Raw genomic sequence first — 21569 nt, forward strand, 5'->3', positions numbered from 1 at the left:
CACCCTTTGCCTCTGCAATGCCCGGAGCAGCGGAGATGAAACCACCAAAAGCTTCCCCTCATTCATCCTGTCTCGATCCCAGCTATTAATACTTCCCAGCCACATGTCCACACCTAAATCCTACCTGGAGACAGCAGCTGGAAACTAAGGGTTATTTCTTAATTTAGATTTCATTGTGCCAGATAAGATTACAAGTGGGCTTTTTCAACAGTTTTAGCAGAGTTTGGAAGGTATTTGGCCAATGCTCCATCTGACTAGTTACTCGGACTCAGCCACAAATCCGTTACCAGAAGTAAATCGGTATTTGTGCACCCAGCAGTAACACAAAGCTCATGCTGGATGATCAAGGGCACCCTGGTATGACTGAAGGATGCGTGGGATGATCACGATTTACAGCTGTGGCTGCTCTGCCCGACACAAACCCAGAGCCCAGGCACAGGCGTCCCTCCCCGGCCGCTCTGCCCGGTCTCCGCACAGGGAAGGTGGGGGCGCACCACGGTCTCGGGGATGCTGCTGGGGCTTGGTTTCTTTCTTCTCATTGTCCCAAAGGGGTTTTGTTTTACACTGTTGTATTTGTTTTATCTTAAACGCTAATGGAAAAGTCTGGGGGAGTAGACTGGAAATGGGGCTCTCAGCATTTAATAGATAGAGCCAGACACTGGCTCAGGCCGTACCATTTAGTACAAATCCTTGCCGCTTGGAAACTTGGAATGCCAAACGTACTGTCAGCCCGGCTGGGGACAGACCACCTCCTGTTCATACATGGCATTCCTGTATGACAAGGCTTGCAGAAGTGTGCTTGCCTCCTCAAAATCCAGAGTGAGCAGAAGAAAGGGACAAGACTTGGTTTAAGCACAACAGCAAAAGCATTTGTGAAACGCAGGGCCAGGAGAAGCAGGCGCCTGCCAGAGGCTCAGCCCTCCCCACTCACTCTGCAACCCCCCTGTAAAACATCATTTCTCCCCCCGGAAAAGGCCTGGCACAGCAGTTATGTCCTCCGAGAGATTCAGGAGGTGCCTTCAATAAGAAAAAAAACCTAAGAACATCTTATCTAGGAAGCAACAGAATAGCGGAAACGCTGCAGAAGAGTTATGCGCTATGTCCTGTCCCCACTCCAGATCCACAGAACAGCTGAGCCATTTCCCCAGAGCACTGCTTGGCTAGCACAGACCCCGGCGTGGAAAACTTCAGCCTCGAAGGGCAAAAGAGGTGAAAGTTTGAGTTTAATAAATGGGACGGAGCGTTTACGCAGTCTTAATGTCACCATTAATCCTATTAATGTTATTAATCCCTGGGAGAGGGAAGGGGAGGGCACTAAGTGGTGAAGATGAGACAAGGCAAAGGAGATTTAAAAATAAGAAAAAAAAAAAGGGGGTGGGGGGGGAGCGTGTGGAATGGCGACACACGTTTAAAGCCCTGACTGTTATAGCTGCTTCTGTGGCGTGAGATGTCACGGCAGTCACACAGCTTGGTGGCTTTCCCAGGGCTGCCACTGTCACGGAGAGAGACGCTTACACGGCCAGAGGATCTCACCCACAAATTTCTCAATGAAGCCCATAAATATATCTGAGATCACGTATGCCAGAAAAACCAACACATCCTCACCTTGAAAACACCTAGCAACAGGGAATGTCACAAGTCCCGAAGGATTTTTTATTTTATTAAAAAAGCACTTCCCTTACTGCTGGAGATATATACCTTACTGCTACACTGGGATTGGGCTAGTGGGTTAAATTACACCAGGAGAGACCCTCTGGAGCATACGGAATCACAGAATTTCAGAGCTGGAAGGGACCTCTAGAGATCATCTAGTCCAACTCCCCTGCTAAAGCAGGATTGCCCAGAGCACATCACTCAGGACTGCATCCAGGTGGGTCTTGAAAGTCTCCAGAGAAGGGACTCCACAACCTCCCTGGGCAGCCTGTTCCAGTGCTCTGTCACCCTCACCATAAAGAAGTTTTTCCTCATATTTGATCAGAACTTCCTATGTTCCAGCTCGTGCCCATTACCCCTCGTCCTGTTACTGGGCACCACTGAAAACAGTATGGCTCCACCCTCCTTAAACCCACCCTTTAGATACTTGTAAACGTTAATAAGGTCTCCCCTCGGCCTTCTCTTCTCCAGGCTAAAGAGTCCCAGCTCTCCTATACATAGCTGTACTGTAAGCAAATATTTAGACAGGATAAATAAGATATGGGACTCCAAAGCTCCAGTCTCCTCCCAGCGTCTGCAAACCGAACACGCACAGGAGGATCTGACACTGTCGCATTACGCATTAGAAGCCGAAATGACTTCTGGTCAGCCCTCTGGGGACAGATAATCAGCAGCTTGTTCCATGCTCCCGATTAAGAGGAGATAATCCATTTCTGTATGGCTTTGGTGTCAGATCAGAGCAATTCTGGCAAGAGTTCCAACGGCACACAGCGCTCCGGCAACAGCTGATGGCAACGCTGCAAGAGCCACGGGGCATCACAGCCCCCATCCAATGGACGTGCCGCCGCTTCGACTGTCCTTTTGCGGAGGCAACTGCTGGAAAGGTCAAGCACATAACGGAGGCAGCAGCACGGGTCTGCCTCTCCTCTCTGACCTGAATGTCAAGGCTGAGAGATTAGCAGCCAGGGAACCAACAACAAAGAACTCCAAATTGCTGGAGGACACGGTTTGCTGCTTGAGCTGCATCCCAGAGTGGCCTTGGGCAGCACGGGGATGTGTGACCCTGCACGAGGGACATCTGTCCCACCGGCTGGGAGACCAGCAAAGTGAAGGGAATTCGGCCTCTGCAATGGCCGGCTGAGTCCCTCTGCACAGCTGTAGCACAGAGGATTCCCTGTTAAACAGAGGAAGGTGCACAGCTCCTTTGCTGTCAGCTTTGTTTTCCTTGGAATGGATTTAGCTACTAGCAATGAGGCTGCGCTAACGAGCTGCGAACACTCAAATCGGATCATGGGCCCAGGCAAAGGAAGATCTCTGGAAGCGATCACGTGCTTTTCCAATCTCATCCCTAGAGGTCAGGACAAATATATGGGTCTTGATCCTTTCTTCTTCCTGTAGTTTGGGCACATTACATCAAAAAGTGCGGGAAAAATTACGTTGGACAAGAAGAACTCAAAAGAGCAAGGCAGAACTGACCACAGTTGACCTGATGACCAAGCACCAGGTCCAAAGGAAGGCAACACCACACCACAAGCAGCCGATCACCCAACAGCAGGCTCTTAAACACAGTTACCACTGCAGTCCAGGGCACAGCATTCCAGAATTTTTGCAGAAGAGTCTGAGGAGCTCAGAGGGGAGACTCTTCAACCTGCCCCAGCCACCGGCAAGAATGCTGCTGAAGGGATGCCTTCAGCCTCCAGGTGGCTGGGCTGAAGGGAGAGAAGCAGTCGTAATTAAAAGTCTTCCAAGAGGTAAATGACGGAGGATAGTAATCAGTTCATCTCTGCTTCCACCCCAGGTAAGATTAAAAAAAAAAATCCCTAAATCAGCTCTGTCTGCAGCAAACGAAGATTGAGATCTGATATTAGCAAACGCTCAAAGACAGAGCCATTAGGCTTTGGGACAAGCTGAGGAGGCTGCTTATTCTCCTTCATTAGTTTCGTACAGGGCAGAGAAACGCCCTCCAGGGACAGGCTGGGCACAGCAAACCCAGCTTCCAACATCCCCTTCCAGATTTGCCTGCCAAGGATTCCCAGGGCTAAGATCAGGATGAGACGGGCACAGGGCACGCTGCGAGGGGCTGACGGAAGAACCATGCAGCACCAACAAACCAGCTCATGCAGGGCTTCCTACCAAAGGACTTCACCCATTCCAAATTCACCCATTTTGAAGCCTCGTGCTTTGACAGGTATCCAGCTCAGCTTCGCTTAATGTCACCCGGCCGTCCTGCAGCCGTCTCTCACCCTACAAAGGGGCCGGCACACCTAACTATACGCCCGCACCACATCAGGCATGCTAACACAGTGAACCCCGCACGCTCTTTGTTTTCAGTGCAGCATTTCAAAAAGCCTCGTCGTTCATTTAAGGTGAAGCAGATGCCTTTCCTCTGGTCTCTTTGAAAGGGCTTATCTGTAGGCTGGATTTCATTAAGTGCCTTGTTCTGCATTTAATAAGCTTGCAAGTCTAGACACTTTGGTTCTCTCTCTATCACCTCTTTGGTGTACCAGCAGGTAGAGACAACAGAGGTTAAGAGGGAAATATTTAGCTAGCAGATTTAGATGCTATCAAGACGACTGCGTAATTCCGCTTTGACTCACTGCAATTTCATACTCAGGGACTTTTTCGCTCACCCGAGTGCCAATCCCTTTTGAAAGAAAGGGGCTGCTACCTGCTGCAGTAGTGTAGAGGAGGCCCCTGGGAAGTTCAAGGCACAGACTTTGGGATATCAGCAGAAAATCCCATGTCGAACCAATGACCAAACAAGGGAGAAAACAGTCCAGAGGAGCTGTGCAGTGGAACCACTGCTACCAGACGGCAATGATGACGGACAAGCATAACAACAGTCTCAGCAACCCAGTCCACCTGCCTCTTCAGATATTTCCATATGCAGCTGGGTGTCACCTCATTCCCCCAGCCAACAAGGACAACCCAGATAGGAGTCTGATGCCCTGCTCCTTCCTCCTGGGGATGCCCAGGACCGGGAGCCCTGAGGCACCTGCAGAGCACCGTGGGACCTGCCACGACCAAGAGCTTGGCAGCCGAACCAGGAAATGGTGCTCAGACCTGCGGTGGGTGCTGCACCCGATGCCCGGGCATCGGCCTCAGCTGTTTGCAAGAGGGATGTACCAAGGTGATATCAAAAGAGAGGCACCTGGCTGCCAGGTGGGCAACACTGGAAGGGGGTGTGCCTATGGAGGGACCTTCTCCCTGCAGCTCCCATGGGGCAGGCGTGCCCTACGGAGACCCAGATGGGACAACACTGTGGATCCCAGGGCAATGCCGAGAGCAGTCGTTTGCCTATCAGCCAGCAGTCGCCACTGTCATTCCAGCGATGGGAACTCAGCTGAGAGTTGGTTCATTTTGCTTCTGAGCCTGCATCACACTTGAACCCTCGGCCTCCGCACGAAACCAGCTCTCCATTTATCTGCTTAGCCCCAAAAGCTAAGGGAGATGGATTCAAATCCTGTTGGTTCACAACACGCTGGGAAAGATCAGCATTTTTGTGGATCGGGGCTGCAAGATGTGCACGTTACAGTGACACGTGCTGCGGGGATGTACCAACTAAACTAACTGCAATCTTACATTAAAAGCAAAATGGTTTTTCAAAAGATTAATCAGAACGAAAGATCTCTCCCTTCGGGAAACAAGCAGCCATAATCAGCAAATATTCCTCTCTCACGGGATTGCAAAACACAGCATGCTTTGCCCTCTGAGCCACAAGTCATGAACTCCCCCATCAAAGCAGGAGGCAGAGCAGAGCAACTGCACAGAGAACAGGATGGGGATTTTTTTTACATTTTATCCCAAGGAGAGCAAGTTCAAGGTCTCTGCACTTACCATCAAACTTCTTGTATCTGGAACTAAACATGGTTTGTAGGTGATTGCTAAGCTCTATGACGGCGTTTCTAAAGTCGTGTTTACTCTGCTGACTGTACTTCTCCTCCATCTCTTGAGAGCAGCACGTGTAGCCTTGCGAGCAGACTTTCAAGTGGTCACCTGAAAAGCAGAGAGGAAAATATCCCCAGTTAAAAGGATTCTCCATGCAAGGGCGAAGAGGTTGGTTTGCGAGGCAGGGGGTGTGAGGACCCGCAGCACCATCCCCTCCTGAGGAGAACCCCCTCGCTGTGAGCACTGGACCAGGCACACCAAAACCTGATGCTGTAGAGGAACTTCATAGCAACGCATGTAAATACCACACGCCGTCTTTCCGCAAGAACATTAAGAAGTGTCCTCTCATTCAGTTAATAAATGGAATAAACAGATACTCATCTGGCACAGTATAATTTGAAGAACCAGCAAATTGACCTGTATATGCTATGGTATCTTCCATAAAGTTTTTGCTGAGTATTTTACTTACTTCCAATTCATTCACTTAATACACAGCACGGCATCAACAGCAATGGTCCTTTCAGTACAGATAAATCCTTTTTTCTTCACCTCCAGTTATCATAGGAGAAGTAATGTCTCTCAGAAACACAGTTATCACCGATATTAAAAGATACTTGTTTTATGCAGCAGCTCATGAAAAAGCTTTGTATTTCCCAGCTCCTAATTTTCTAATTTTACAGTTTTCTGGCACCATCCTGGGTGAAACTGGGTGTTTGTTTTTGTTTGAATTCTCCAGATTTTTCTTCCGTGACCCTAAAGATAATTCTCTCCTACGAGTCATCTGGCTCAAGCTGGCTTCGTCAGAGGAATCATGAAGTGCTTCCGTATATACCATATTCCCATTTCAAAAGCTCATAGACAACCGGAGCATGGGATCTGGCCCCACATAATTTGCTTTCAGAGCATCTTGCTGCAGTGCGGGACGAAGCTGCCCTCTTCTAGCACCCCCAGTAAAATGCTGCTGTCAAGTTTTGTGGGCAAGGCAAACTCTTGGTGTAGCAATGCTCAGCTCCAGCTCCTCTGACGGGTCCCACAACGCCGCACCACCACAGGCAGGCGGGGCCAACACTGAAGCGGTTCGAACTTGGGTGAATTGTGCAAATTTTTGTCAATGCTGAAGACGATACGATCAAAACAAGCGGTTGGGATGAGAAAACTCATCCTTCCAAGTCAGATGGTATTTTAAAAGACACAGCCTACGTGTAAGCTGCTGCCTTCCCTCCCATTTCACACCACGCTGCCAAACCTTATCCTTCACCCGGAGTAAGCAGATGGAGAAGGGAAGGCTCTTCCCTAGCCTGGAAGTCACCAGCCACCTCCAACCACCAACCGAGGTTCAGAGACTCGCAGCGAGAGCTGCAAAGGACCTGCCAGCCCCTTGCGCAGAAAACCACCTCTCCGCAACTGTTCGCTTACTGACGAGCCATCCTACCTGCTCGCCGAGCATCAAATGTGCTCTTAGAGAAACAAGAGCAGTTTTCGCATGGTGCAAAACAAAGCCTTCTGCAAAATCTCCTACCAACGCCACTTGCCCAGCTATTACCGCTTTGCATGACTTTCTAGCCCACAAATGTTAGTACCTCTCCTTTCAGACACTTAAAGACCATTTTAAAATACGATGCAAATATTTTTATATCTCTTTATACATAATTCTTAAGAACCTCTCCTCCTAAATCTATCTTCCTGTTGCGCTACAGGGTTTGTTTGTTTTCCCTGGCGTTACAGAGAGACCTTGACCAGCAGATAATTCTGCCACAGCTAATTTATGGCACAAGACCGTCCGCTCCTCTTGAATTATGGAAAGCTCAAAGTCTGTTACGGGAAGCAGCACCGCTTAGACACAGCCTTCAGAAAACACAGAAAAAACTCGCTGTCTCCTTCTAGATATATTTTTCTTTCATGGACTCTATTTCCTTCTGTTTCAGGGGAGCATCCCCAGCGGTGAATACACAGCATTAAGGGGTGCAGCACCGGAGGATGCAGCTCCATTTAGCTTGGCAAGTTGTTTAAAAGAGAGGAAGACGCACACCTAGGATTTTCGGATCGTGCCCACCAAATCCATCCCGCAGCACACCTGGGGACTCCTCTATGAGCCTGCCTTACTAGCCCGCATTAAAAAAAAAAGCGAGTGCCCAAGCGCCGCTGCGTCATTTCACTTTGAATCTCTTTGTTCCAGCTCCAATGCAGGACCAAGGCTCTTTGACACAATGGGAAACAAATAAACAGCAGCGCAGCAATAATTACAGCTAGAGCAACGGCTAGTTTTGCGGTGTCAAATTAATTTAATTTCAAAAGTCTTGAAACAGGGTTGGGTTTTTGCTAAATTTCTTATTATGAAGGGGGAGTACATCGGGAATATTTCACCTGAAATGCACTTCATGGTTTCAGTACCGTTTCCGTGACGCATGCCTGCCTTTGGGGGTCATGACTTACATACTTCCCATTCTTTTGTTTCGGAGGGGTAAACCTCTACCCTACTTGGCAAACGCAAACCTACCGATAGCAGGATTTCTATTCCTAGTTACACTTTGCCGACACTTCTGAAGTTGTCACAGATGCCCTGGGATCCCTAAAACAGTAGTTTTAACAACTCCAATTTATTTATGATTAAAATAACCCAAAAGCCCGATGTATTTCACCAATACAAGTAGCAGTTTTATATCTATTTATACTGTTAAACTAAAGTTACCATCCCACCTGAGGTTACAAAGCAAAATCATTTTTCTGTGATCCCCCTCGTCCCAGATTTGCACGGTGCCTCCCCGGGACACACGTGCAAAGCCGAGGAAAGGAGAACACTACTGCCAGTAAATCAAGCTTGCACAGATCCCATTTGGTTGATCGTTAAGAAATTACGCTCCAAAACACAACTCAGACATTCAAAAATGAATGACCAAGCAATCTAATTATGGAAGATATTTCTTTCTCAGTCATGTCAGCACTATGTGGTCTTGGCTTGTGATCAAGAATTAGCTCTGTCTGGAGCTGAGGAGCTCTGGCTACTCAGTGCTGATGGTAGGAGGATGCACTGTGTTACCCCACTGTTAAAAAACAACAAAGTTTAGGGCTGTAGGCTGCTTTTCTTGCAGTATTCTTACAACGCAGTAGGAGATACCAACGGAAAGTCACCGGAATTCACCGGGGCCCCAGTTTTCCCATGGGGAGGGTTGTCCTTAGCATCTTCGCATCCCTGAGAATATATCCTCGCTTGAGCAAAGCAAAGAGCACTGACACGGTTTGCGAGAAATCTCATTTTAAATCAGCTAGCAGAGCCAATCTGCTCAGCATCCGTCCACAGGACTCATCCCACGCCTGAGTTTGCAGGGAGAGCAACTCAGCATTCCACCGTCCCACCGCCTGCCCTGGTGAAGGATCCATCGTGCGCCCCTCGGGTGAGTGGCTGCAGTGGTGGGACCCACTTACGCCTCCACGAGCAGACCCCTCGAGGCACGGCGGCACTGGAGAACAGCTTCAAAACATGAGAGTGCTACAACCATGGCATGCCGGGGAACGAAAACGATGAAGCCTAGAAAGCAGCCACCGCCGCCAGTGGTCCACGTGAGCACAGACCAGTTACGGCCACCGAAAACACTGACCCAGAGCCAAGACCAAAGACAACGCTCTTCACTTTCCAACCGGCAGTGAACTCCTCAAAGGAAAAGGTGCAAAAAACATGATTATTTAGGCCCACTTAAATAGAGATCTAATGTTTATGTATATTATGTAAAGAACACTCATGGTGTGAGCTCACTGTCGAGGACACATTCGGCAATAATTATTTCCCAAGTTAAAACTCATCAAACAATGCCCATAGAAGGCAACTCTTCATCTACTGTTCAGTGTAAAGACTCGGCAGCTTTTGTAATTTATCACCATGTGAGCACAGCAAAAAAATATAACTCTGCCACAGCTTCCTTTCAAGTTCGGCTTTTTATTGAATTGTTTGGCAGGGTGCGCAATCATCACCTCGGGGGCTGCGTGGCAAAGAGCTTAAGTAGCAGAGAGAGACTCCAAATATCTACCGCATATGCACACCATCGCTGCAACTCGTTGTGGATTTGCAGCGGATCTTTCCCATGGCCCACCGCAGCAAGACTTTTTCCTCTATTTTATATTACATGTGAATACAGAGAGAGAATGACGGACCAAAATTACAAAGAGAAGCTTGCTCCTTGGCTAGGTAACAGCACACCTCTGGGGACGGAGGTGGCGGTTTAAAGATAGAAACACAACGGTACACGGTGTTACCATGTGTACATCCAAGGAAACGTGCTCAGAAAGGTAATCTTGCAAACTTATGATTTAAGCCATTACAGAAACGCCACATTTAGCAGACTCCAGGTACACGGAGTTTCTTCCAAATCGAGTAACTATTTTGCAATGTGTCGGAAAACAAGTTTTCATCGAATGAGTAAGTGTGCAGTGCGAACTCAGGGGCTCTGTGATCTTGAAAAGCAGTTCCCTCCACCGAACAATTTTCCAAGACCTTTTCAAAATGTTGTTTCTGGATGTCTAACATGCCTTCCCAGCCTGCTTCTCCTCGCCTTGAACACGTTCATACTTTAAGAGTATCTAGCTGCAAAACTAGCTGAACTTTCAGGAGTGGTTTCTGGGAGGCGGAGGGGTGTGTTGTTTCTTTAAAACACTCCCGAACACAATCTAGCCCTTCATCGCGGCTCGATAAACAAGCCAAAAGCAGTTTATGGTCTGAGATGTTACTGTTGGACTTGGCTTCCATATGGGAAAATGGGCTGGGGTAAGCTGGGCCAGTGGAGAAGCAGGAGGCTAACACTGCTGGGGGACTGGCAAGCGGGACCACCATTTCGGCCTCGTGCTCTGCCCCTTCCCTCTAGCACACATCGGCCTGTGGCGTCTTTAAAAGAGTTTTATGACTTCCTCCGAACAAACTTCCAAAGGAATCCTAGACTGTAATGCCGGGCTCTAATCCGATTTCACACTAGACTTGCCTTCTAATTATCACAGAATATTAGGCTTCCACCCATCATATATAATTGACATGCTACCGAGGCTTTACAAACCCCCAACAAAGATGACAAGAAACACTAGCATCACCCCTGAGCACAGCTCCGCTGCTCCGGCCCCGCATTAACAAGGGGTGAGAAGAAGAAAGAAAAGCATGAGCTTGTGATCGACTCCGGCGGAGTCATCGAGACAGACAAGACTACCGAACCCTCCACCCAACCCGATCACCTTTAATTCTGCCCACAATACCAAAACCTGCCCAGTTTTCTGGGGTACAGAATGAGCCGGGGATGCTCAGTGCCCCACCAGGAACAGCCCGCGAGCTCTCGTCCATCTGCAACAGTGCTGCCGTGATCCACAGCTGCTGTCGGCACTGCCACACATCCCACAGCCCCAACAGCCCCTGCCCCAAAGGCAAGGCTGGGTCACCCTAACCACTGCTTCCGCGGCTTTTAGGTATTTGCTACGGAAGAGCATGGCAGAAATGCAGAGAGTGTCTTGGCGTGTAAACATTTCCAGGTGAAATGACACTAAGCTGCAAACACCAAAGAGAAGGGGGGGGGCGGGGGGAAGGGATCCTTCTGCCTCCTCCCACGGCTTCACACACGCACGCTGCTTGAAAACATGTTTTTTGCCCGGTATAAGCAGGAATTTTTGGTCGATGGCTTTTACCAGAGTATTCCTTTTCTGCTGGGCGGTCACTCTTCACCGCTTGCTTTGAAGCTCTGCTGCTGTGGGACTTGGTTTTTATTTTACTGACTCTCCTGCTGTGGAGACAGTGGCGTGGCAGTAAGGAAGAGATGTTAACCAGCACCGAGGCCCTGCTACGGAAGGCGACGTGTCCACAAAGGGCACCAGAGTTGGAAGTTTCCAAGCTCTCACGCTGCGAGCGATGCAGGTACCCAGCGCTGCTGGTACCCTCTGGTCCGAGTGGGTCAAACCGGGTTGGGACACCTGAAGCTGTGCCTCCTGTGATGCCCCCGAGCACACGGCGCTATTTCCAGCCCAAACCACTATTTCAACTTCACGCTTCCAGGGGACGTGCTTTGTGCAACCTCCTTCTTCCATCTACCACCATCAGACCCAAAATGACATACCCCATTTCCAATACAAATCATTTCCCATCCTAAATGCCACCGCCACGCAAGCAGAGTCAGCCTTCCCTCCTTAAAACATTTGCAATTCTTACTGGGATCTCAAACCCAAAAAGCACCAAAAGAGAGTCCCCCACATACACAAACCAAGGTCCTTGCCATGGAGGTCCACAACCCGCATCGCCCTCCAGCCGGGCACGCGGATGCCAGCCCTGTCACAGCCACAGGAACCCTAGTCCTGGATTCCACCATCAATGGATGCTCGTCTGCCCCTGCACCCCCTTTTTTCCCACCCACCTGGAAGTTTTTAAGCCAGAAGACATTCTCACACGCAGTCGGCTCCCAAAGCTGACTGGTAGGGTTACGGAAGTACCACAATTTGGCAGCATGTGCCAGTATACAGCATATTTAACATCCCACTCAATTAGCAACCATTTTATATAAATGGTTTATTTGCCTTATTAATGTTAAAGCCACTTGTTTCCCCCGCGCTTCCACTTAGGTTATTAATCAATGTGCATTTTAGTTTTTTTGCTGATTACTCTAATGGCACAGAAAAATTCCCCAGACTCACAGAGAAAGCTTATAATATTGAAATGATTTTTTTTTTCCCCCTTGCAAACTTGTCAAGCAGTCAAAATACACTCTTTGATACCCAAACCAAAGCCCTTTCACCTACGCTTAACAACAGTGAACTATTTTCAGTCGAGCTTTATTGCATCTGTTAACTCAGCTGCTAATCCATCTTGCAGGCGCGGGGAATGCCGGTGCACACAATACCTCAGTGACATACCTCCCTTCAACACAACAAATAATCCTAATTATTTCCATAGTGCGTACCGACAGTTACTTAAAATATCGTACACAACTGAGGTCTGTCTGGCTTCTATTTTTCCATTTTGCTTTGTTGACAGCTTCGGGTTCCCAAATTTACTGCCAAGAGGGTCAGGGACCAAAGAGAACAAGAGGGATTTATATCCGTGTGTGTACATTAAGCCAAACGCACATTAGGAACCTTAATTTTCTACTGGAAAGAGCAACTTAGGACACAAAGAGGGCTCTTGCCTTCCATCCGTCCAAGCCCAAATTACTACCGCACAGCTCCTCTTCCAGCCGATGACAGAGCCAGGTCCCTGAAGGCCCAAGTCTGGGCAAACGCTGCCCATCGAGGCCAACCAGAGGGATTTTGGGACATCCCCCTGCGATGGGGGCAGAGCAAGAGAGCCCTTCCCAGTCTCCTAATGCAGTTCTTCAGCCCCAAACAAGAGACAAAGACCTTCCTCTGCTCTCCACAGCACCCCACAGAATGGTCATCAGTCAACCGAAGTCCCCTCCTGCCCGGCTCTCCCGTTGAGGTTGGGGCAATGGAGAGGTTCAGGTGGAGGTCCCCAAGACCCAACCCCAAAAACGCTCTGCAGCACATCTGAGCCCACAACTGTGCCCTTCGCAGGTAACATCCAAAGGAGAAGGATGCAGGATCTCACCTTCAGCAGGGTATTAAGAGCTCATTTCAAGTTAAAACCCTGCTCACCTGAGGAAAAATACCATTGCCGCTTCATTTCCACAGCACAACCAACAATTTCCTTCCCGACAGGGTGGCCCAAATACTGCGAGGTTTTACACCCTGGAAAAATATGCCATGATAGAGCGCGCTTTCATTCCAACAAACAGGATATTGAGTCAATTAGTGGCACACCAAACACAAACCAGCCAGATGAAGATAATGCATTTCTGCAAACATCAAAAGAGAGAGAAACCACACAAAGACCTGAATATACAAATAAGGCAAAGGGGGATAAAAAAAAAAAAAAAGAATACTACATAATTAAACTTACTATTTAAGCAAGCCTGGAGAGTAAAATAGCTCTGGTTAACTAGAGGATTCTCCCTGGCTCTAGCTAAGGCAGAAACCTTCAATGAAAACCAAGAGTTGTTTCTTAATTAAAAAAAACAAAACAAAACCAAAACCAAAAACCCCTACTTGACATCGCTGAGCAAGAACTTAGGAAATGCAAATTCTCTTTATTATCACCGAATTCTTTAGGCATGAAATAGTTTTCATAATGTGTCTCTGCCTACGTGCCCTGAGCGAGAGGTGTTACACAACGGGCAAGTTATGCTGAAAATTATCTTTGGTTTTTTCCACTTCTCCGGCGGGGAGGACGGATACACAAGGTGCACAAGAGACCCGTCTCCAGGACGGCTGAAATGGGCAGTGACCCTGTCCCCCATCCCTCTACCAGCCAGCAAAGAACATCTAAAAAACCCCAAACTTGCAGTCAGTAATTCTGGGTACACAGGAAGGTAAAAGTAAAACAGCTGTGATAAAGCCTATCAAAAAAACCAGCCAGTGGTCGGACTTCAGAATTCAACAGAAATTGTCCAGCAGATTTTACAGGGTAATAACCCCCAAAAAACCACTGAGTATCGTTTCATGCAATTAAAAGAAAAACCCAAAACACAAAGAAACAAACAAAAACCCCAACACCCCCCCCAAAAAAAAAAACCACAAAAAACCAAAACCAAACAAAAACCAAAAAGAGAATCCATCGGGAACAGCAAATACACGGAATAACTGAAGCCTCAGGCACAAGGAACAACAAATAGAAGAGATCTGGCTGGGAGACAGTTACTTTCCTTGTGAGACTTTGTATTTTTTCCTCAAATCCCCCATTAAGAAGACAAAACAAAGCCAAAAAAACTGCCTGTTTGTTGTTTTTTTTTTTCCATAAAGCTTTAGGCTATTTGCCAAAAAAGCAGCTTTTAACCAAAACGGATTCCGCCACAAACACTGCCATTCGAAATGGAATATTTTTTCCTTCTTCAGAACATTTCCCCCCGCCCCTCCAGTTCCAGCCCTTCTCCCTCTGTGGTCCCCAGACCCTCCGCCAGGCACCTCCCGGGATGATGCCCGGCACCGCACGCAGCCAGGCAGGAGAAGCAGGAGTATGCTGCTGGGAACCACTTTTCCAGTAATTTTATTTAATTTTTCCCCCGCCACCACCTTTTCAAACACGGCTGATTCCAGCCTCAGTGCACAAAACCATGTTTCAGAGCTCCACAGTAGTTTCTTATGAGACGCACCCAGGCTTACCTATTCGTGCCAGCAGATGGGTCATCTGCTGGCAAGTCCCACAGCTGACAGTAGATGACCCTCGAAAGCTTCAGCAACGTTTTGAGGTTGTACCGCCCTAGTGATTCTGGGGGATCGTGCTTTATTTGGGGAAAAAAAACCCCAAACAAACGACAAAAAAAAAAAAAAAAAAAAAAGCACAAACGAAGGTGTTCATGGGGTTGTGGAGGCACTGACTGATAGAGATCGCCCCAGTTGAGAGACCACGGCTCTCCCAGATGGTGCCACCAGCCCATTTGAAGGCAAGGACCACTGTCCTGTGCCGTCAGCCCCTCTGAACATCCCACCTTTCTGACATCGCCAGAAGTGAAGTTTTCCTGCTTGCAGAACCAAAAAAACCCCAAAAGCATGCACCATCACACAAAGGGGAGCTACCGTTTCCACGGGTTAAAAGCACACCAACAGGAATAAAAGTACTAAGGGCATGTGAGCTGGCAGCTATGACCCAAGCAAAAATTTTAAAACCACCCCAAAAACCTAAAGATGTTTTTAATTCCTCAAATAAGAAACAAAGCTCGTGAAATTCAGCCACAATTTCCTGTTTTTGACTTAAAATAAAATTAAAAAAAATATCCCGGGCTTTATATAAACAATAATCTAATCTATAAATTGGAATGCAAGAGAGATGTTGATTAACCTCCAGGAAGATTAATTCTCTATTGCTGGATCCAAAATAGGCACTGAGGAACCTGCTGCAATTCTGAGACCAACTTTACACAGAAGGGAAGGAAAAGGGGAAAAAAAAAAAAACAACAAACCAAACCACCGAGCTGCAAACAACTACACAGAAGGGCAGCGTACAAATAGCCAAATATCTGGACTAGCAGGGTGATGGTTTTCACCCATAAAGATGCACTCCTTCACACTGCCTTGGGTGGCTTTGGGCAGGAAGGGCTCAGTGGAGAGCCAGTACCAGCCAGGGCCACCCAAAAGTCCTCAGTGACACAGACAGGAGGTCTACCTCTGCTCCCCTTGCTTTGACAGCAAAATCCACACAAGTCACAGACTGGTAGGGTTGGAAGGGACCTCTGGAGACGATCCAGTCCAACCCCCTGCCAGAGCAGGGTCACCCACAGCAGGTGGCACAGGAACGCCTCCAGGCGGGTTTGGAATGTCTCCAGAGACGGAGACTCCACCACCTCTCCGGGCAGCCTGTGCCAGGGCTCTGCCACCCTCACAGGAAAAAAGTTCCTCCTCATGTTGAGGTGGAACTTCCCATGGTCAAGTTTGTGCCCGTTACGTCTTGTCCTGTCGCTGGGCACCACCGAAAAGAGCCTGGCCCCACCCTCCTGACACCCACCCTTTCCGTATTTATAAGCGTTGATAAGATCCCCCCTCAGCCCTCTTTTTTCCAGACTCTTTTTCCAGACTGGGACTCTTCAAGACCCAAATCCCTCAGCCTTTCTCCATGAGAGAGGTGTTCCAGCCCCCTCAGCATCTTAGTAGCCCTTTGCTGTCCCCTCTCCAGCAGTTCCCTGTCCTTCTGGAACCGGGGAGCCCAGCACTGGACACAGCACTCCAGATGTGGCCTCCCCAGGGCAGAGCAGAGGGGGAGGATGACCTCCCTCCACCTGCTGGCCACGCTCTTCTTGATGCACCCCAGGACGCCACTGGCCTTCTTGGAAACAAGGGCACAGTCCCTTGCTCCACACAGCTGCCAAGGGCAGGGCTTACTTCCCACCCTCCAAAGGCTGCCCGGACTTTGGACCGGAGCACTGATTCCTTAATCTCCTTCCTCCCCGCATGCCACCGGCCACCCTGTGCCCCGGAGCCCCGGGGACCCCGCTCAGGGCGGGGAGCAGAAGCAAGCCAAAGCTCCGCACCGAGGAGCAACACTCTGTCTTCTCAATTTGCACAAGTCTCACTGGCTTGAGTGTGTTTTGGGGCAGGAGTTACGACTTCTGGTAATTGAAACTATAAACAAAAAGAGAGATGGAAGGGTTGAAGGGTTCAGGTGTAGTAAAGTCCAGCTATAATCTACCAGCTGAGTCAGGCACCTCCCCGCCGGCCCCAAAGGCGCCTCGCAAAGCGGAAAACTGCCAGCTTCGGACTGCTATCAGAAACGGCCAAAACCCGAGGGCCAAGGAAGCACAATTTCGCTTGGGCAGGTTGCCCACCCGCACCTGCCAAGAGCCACAGGCGAGTGCTGCCCCACGACCCCGCCAGGCAGACCCCGCTGCCACCACCAAGCCACCGAACGAGGGTTCGCCAGGCTGAGAAGCATCTGACGCCAGCGTTCAGCTGAGAGCAATCGGGTGCAATGCTGTTTCCAGGCCTGGTTTAGAAGAGACCAGTTTTCACCCCGCAGCACAACATGCCTGGCCGGAGCCATGTCTGCGCCCCATCTGCCCTCACTGGGATGCTGCCAGCCTGGGGGGTCCTGCTGGTACCCACGGCACCCAAGGGCATCGTCCCTCCACCCTCCAGCTGGGCCACATGCAAACTTCACTTTCTTCCAGACAGTGTGCCCAGGTGGCCAAGAAGGCCAACAACATCCTGGCCTGTGTCAGGAACAGCGTGGCCAGCAGGACTGGGGCAGCGATGGTCCCCCTGTACTCTGCACTGGTGAGGCCTCACCTCGAGCGCCGTGTCCAGTTTTGGGCCCCTCACCACAGGAAAGACACTGAGGGGCTGGAGCGTGTCCAGAGAAGGGCAACGGAGCTGGTGAGGGGTCTGGAGCATAAGTCTTGTGAGGAGCGGCTGAGGGAGCTGGGGGTGTTCAGCCTGGAGAAAAGGGGGCTGAGGGGAGACCTTCTCACTCTCTGCAACTCCCTGAAAGGAGGGGGTAGCCAGCAGGGGTCAGTCTCTTTTCCCAAGGAACTGGCCATGGGACAAGAGGAACTGGCCCCACATTGTGCCAGGGGAGGTTTAGGATGGATATTAGGAAACATTTCTTCACTGAAAGGGTTGTCAAGCATTGGAACAGGCTGCCCAGGGAAGTGGTGGAGTCACCATCCCTGGAGGGATTTAAAAGTCGTGTAGACGCGGTGCTGAGGGACATGGGTTAGTGGTGGGCTTGGCAGTGCTACGTTAACGGTTGGACCTGATGATCTTAAAGATCTCTTCCAACCAAAATGATTCTATGACTCCCCAGAGCACGGAAATACAAAGTGATAAACTCTTTCAATATGGCTGCCCGGCTCCCTCAGGTCCCACTCAATGGATGGTTAGCCCCAGCCAGTGTTTCAGGCCACTCTGGCCTGCTGAGGACCAACCCTGAGGCCCAAATCCCCCCTTATTCAAGCTGAGACATATGCAGTAACCAGACCCAAGGAACCAGACCGACCTGCAAGGGGAGGCAAGGTCTGCAAAACGCACCGTTCCTCAAAACAACCTCACGGGCAGGCCAAGTCCTTCAGTAAGAGGCCTCCTACCAGGCTGAGCCCAGCCCCAGGACAAGTGTTCAGCAGGTGGGGGACACCAGGTCCCCCACAAAGTGACAGTTGTGCAACGCCAGCAAAAACAGAGCCCAGGCACGGCAAGAGTCACTCGCTTGTAGGATGTTTCCCACCAACTGCAGAAATATTTGCTCCAAGAGCCTTGAAAGTCTTTAAGGAAGACCTCAACTTTTTTTTTTTTCATTTTAATTTTTTCCTTTCCAATCCAATATTTTCCATTTCTCCATCCAGCAACTAAACCAACCCGACCTCCCCAAGTCCTCCGCAAACAGCCCCTAACCACCAGACTCTCCCCTCGCAACCCAGGGTCGCTCCCTGCCTGGCTACATCCTGCTGCCCCTCGCAGGAACAGGGGCAGACAATTAGCCTTAATCCTCGTTAGTTCTGTACGTTTCCTTTAAATCCTGTTACCGCATTCCTCCGCGCACTGGAGCGCGGCTCAGCCGCGACGGTGACGGTGACCCCGTGGTGCCTCCCGGCTCCTGACCCGCCGGAGCTGCACGGCTCCCAAGGGCTGCACCGCTCCTGGACTAATCTATCTTCACTGATTAGTTCTTAATCAGGAAGGCAAGATGTGAACGAAGGGTGCAGATGAAAAGAGAAAGGGGGAGGGGGAGAAATAGGGGGGGGAAAAAATAAAGAGTTTCTTCAAGTAAACATTGCCCTTTGCTGCTTTAGGAGACAACTATGAAAACTCTGTCCAAAGGAGGCGTTTGAAGTCTAGCTACTTTCATATTTATAACATTTGAGTCACTCCAAAAAACCTCCACCACAGCAGACCGAGTTGGACTACTACATTCATTTATTTTGGAAGTTTATCCAAGGCTTTGGTTAAAGATAAACAACACGCCTGGATGTGAGAGAACATCAGAGCCGGGCTGCTGGCACAGCGGGGAGCTTCCACCCACTTTGATAGCACCAAGGCAGGAGATGGTATCAGCACGACCCAAAATGGACCTACCCCTTCCTGGGGAGGCACGGCCACAGCACTGAGAAGTTAGGGCTTGTCCTTGGGAGGCATTCTGGCCATACGAATATCACGCAAAGGGTTCAGCTTCGAAATCTCAGGCACAATCAAAGCATTTCGACCCAACTCATTAATGGCCAACAGTTAATAGGCTGGAGCTGCAATTCGTCTGTCTGGGGGCTTGGGGGTGCTTCAGCCAAAATCTGTAAAAAAATGTATATTACAGCTGCTCTAGTGGTCTGGTACTGAAGGTAGGAAGCACCATCCAGTCCAAAACACCCCGAAAACAAAAAATAAAACCAGGCTTTACCAGGTTTCCACTGATTCCCAAAGCCGGTGAGCGCATCATTATTCCTAAACCTGTTTCCATTAGGGACGTGGAAAAAAAATGAATGGTAAATGTCTTCGCAATTCCATGAAAACACTCCATACTCTTTAAGGCGCCCAAGGAAAAGCCCCCACGAAACAAAAGTCTTGCAGAGCGTAATTCTCTCAAGAGCAGCACCTGCATGTCAAGCCTACAAATTAGGCTTTAAAGCCTGCCATGCTCCTTTCAATTTAAAGTTTAAGGCAGCACCAACACACCCAAACCCAAGGTCTTTCTTGGGAAAAAGCTGGTCTGAAAACACATGGTTAACATATTGCCCAATTTGAGAGACACCCCAAAAGAGCGATGAGGCAAACTTTTTGGGACTTCAAATAAACAAATTTGAACTAATCAATCTGGAAAGTCTGTTTTCTATTTGTGGCTTTGGGTTTGCTGTTTTATGTTTCTTTTTTTGTCTTCGCTGTTTGTTTGCTTTCAATTACCCGGCCCCCTCCTTACCCCTAACCTCTAAGAACTCCCTGTGCTGCGCGGGCCGGGAGGCGGCCGGCGAGACACCAAGAGTCATGCAACTGCAAACGGGAGCTGGAGGATGCTCCTTATTCAAAAGCCGCCGGTTTTGCTCCCAAATGAGCTTTTTTTTTTTTGGTGTGACCCCTCCACGGCAAGGCTATGGCACTGGTAGTTTGGCGTTTCTCCTCCGGCGCGGGGACTATTCGCTGTTTCACAGGTCATCAGGAGGTAGCGAGCAGAGCTGACCAGATGTGGGTTTTATCACCTCAAGTGGAACTCCTATTTTCTTTATGGGAACACTGGTTTTTAAGGTTTTATCAGATCACCGCGATTACAAAAGCTTCACTTAACATGCTCAAAAGCTCCTATAAAACCTCTAGTTCAAGATTTATTTGGTGGTTTTCAACAGGGAGGCATAACTTGCAGACACAAGTAATTTGTCCCATAAGCTTTGACTGACCACTCGTTCGGTGCACTTGAACCGCGCCTGCCTTCTGAGCAAAATTCCATCAACCCACTGACCAAAAGATGTTCTTTTAAGAATATTTAAAAAAAAAAAAAAATAGGAAAGAGAAGGAAAAAAAAAAAAAGGAAAAAAAAAAAAGAGCTTGCAGCAAAAAAGGAAGTTTCAATTACTTTGTGAAATCAAGCAGAAAAATTAAGATCCAAGCAAACTTTATTAGCTCTGACAAGCAAATGCTGATGCCTTTGTTTCCGATGTGCACAAAACTTACTAAGGACGGCGGGGGGGGCCGTGTGTGTGTTTTTGGGGTTGCTGCTTTTTTTTTTTTCTTTTTAAGCCACAGAAATATGCGTGGGGTTTTTTGGTTGGTTTGGGTTTTCTTGTTTGTTTTTTTTTTTTTTTTAAAAACAACGTGCTTTGCTACAACTGGGTTTCGTAAAGATATTCAAACGAAGGAAGGGGTGCAGAGCTATCACAAAGCAGCTGATTCTTCTCTAAGCACCCAGCAACATTTCCATATGTCAATAGCACTTCACCACCGCATTTATCCATGTGAAAACCCACATTAATAAGCCCTCCCCCTGCCCACCGAGCACAGTAACCGTGCAGATAACTTCAGAATTTAGAGCAGGTTAAGAGACTCCGGAAGAAGATGCAGAAAAGGCCAGATTTCCAAATGCATTTTGCATCCATGCTTTTTTATTTTTTTCCCCGAGCCAGTTTGGCTCTTGTGAAGCATTTCATATTCGGTTTGTGGTCTGCAGTCCGGGGAGACTGGAGGGGTCCGTGAAAGCACGCACACAGGCAGTGCTCTGAAGGCATCAACGCAGGGTGCTGTGGCACCCCTGGAAATTAAGTTTTAGAGGGCTCACAAGCTAAGATGGTCCAAGAGAGCTATGCTATCCCCTGCCCTGCTCGGCCCTGCGCCGCTCCTGCCAGAACAAACCATCTCCTCTGCCAGAAACCTTCGTCGGCTCCCAGTTCCCCGAAGGCAGGTGGGCTGCAAGGTGGTGGAGCAGTTTTTACGCCCCCCCCTCCCCACCTCTATCCAAGACCAAAACGTCTCATTTGCTTAGAAAATAAAATTCAGCCCAAGAGCAGGTCCACAAGTTTTCCACAAGACATTTTCATAACGGCACGGAGACCGTCTGG

General features: G+C 49.0%; 1 protein-coding gene across 1 annotated transcript in view; it reads right to left on the minus strand.

The window, feature by feature from the left end:
• Positions 1 to 21569, minus strand: part of GPC4 (glypican 4) — a 70237-nt gene that overhangs the window by 32028 nt on the left and 16640 nt on the right. Inside the window, exon 2 of the mRNA XM_054214599.1 lies at positions 5491 to 5649. Coding sequence (XP_054070574.1) covers positions 5491 to 5649 — 159 coding nt within the window. The remainder of the gene's footprint in view (positions 1 to 5490; positions 5650 to 21569) is intronic.

Source organism: Rissa tridactyla, chromosome 9, assembly GCF_028500815.1.
Source record: "Rissa tridactyla isolate bRisTri1 chromosome 9, bRisTri1.patW.cur.20221130, whole genome shotgun sequence".
Classification (NCBI taxonomy): domain Eukaryota; kingdom Metazoa; phylum Chordata; class Aves; order Charadriiformes; family Laridae; genus Rissa; species Rissa tridactyla.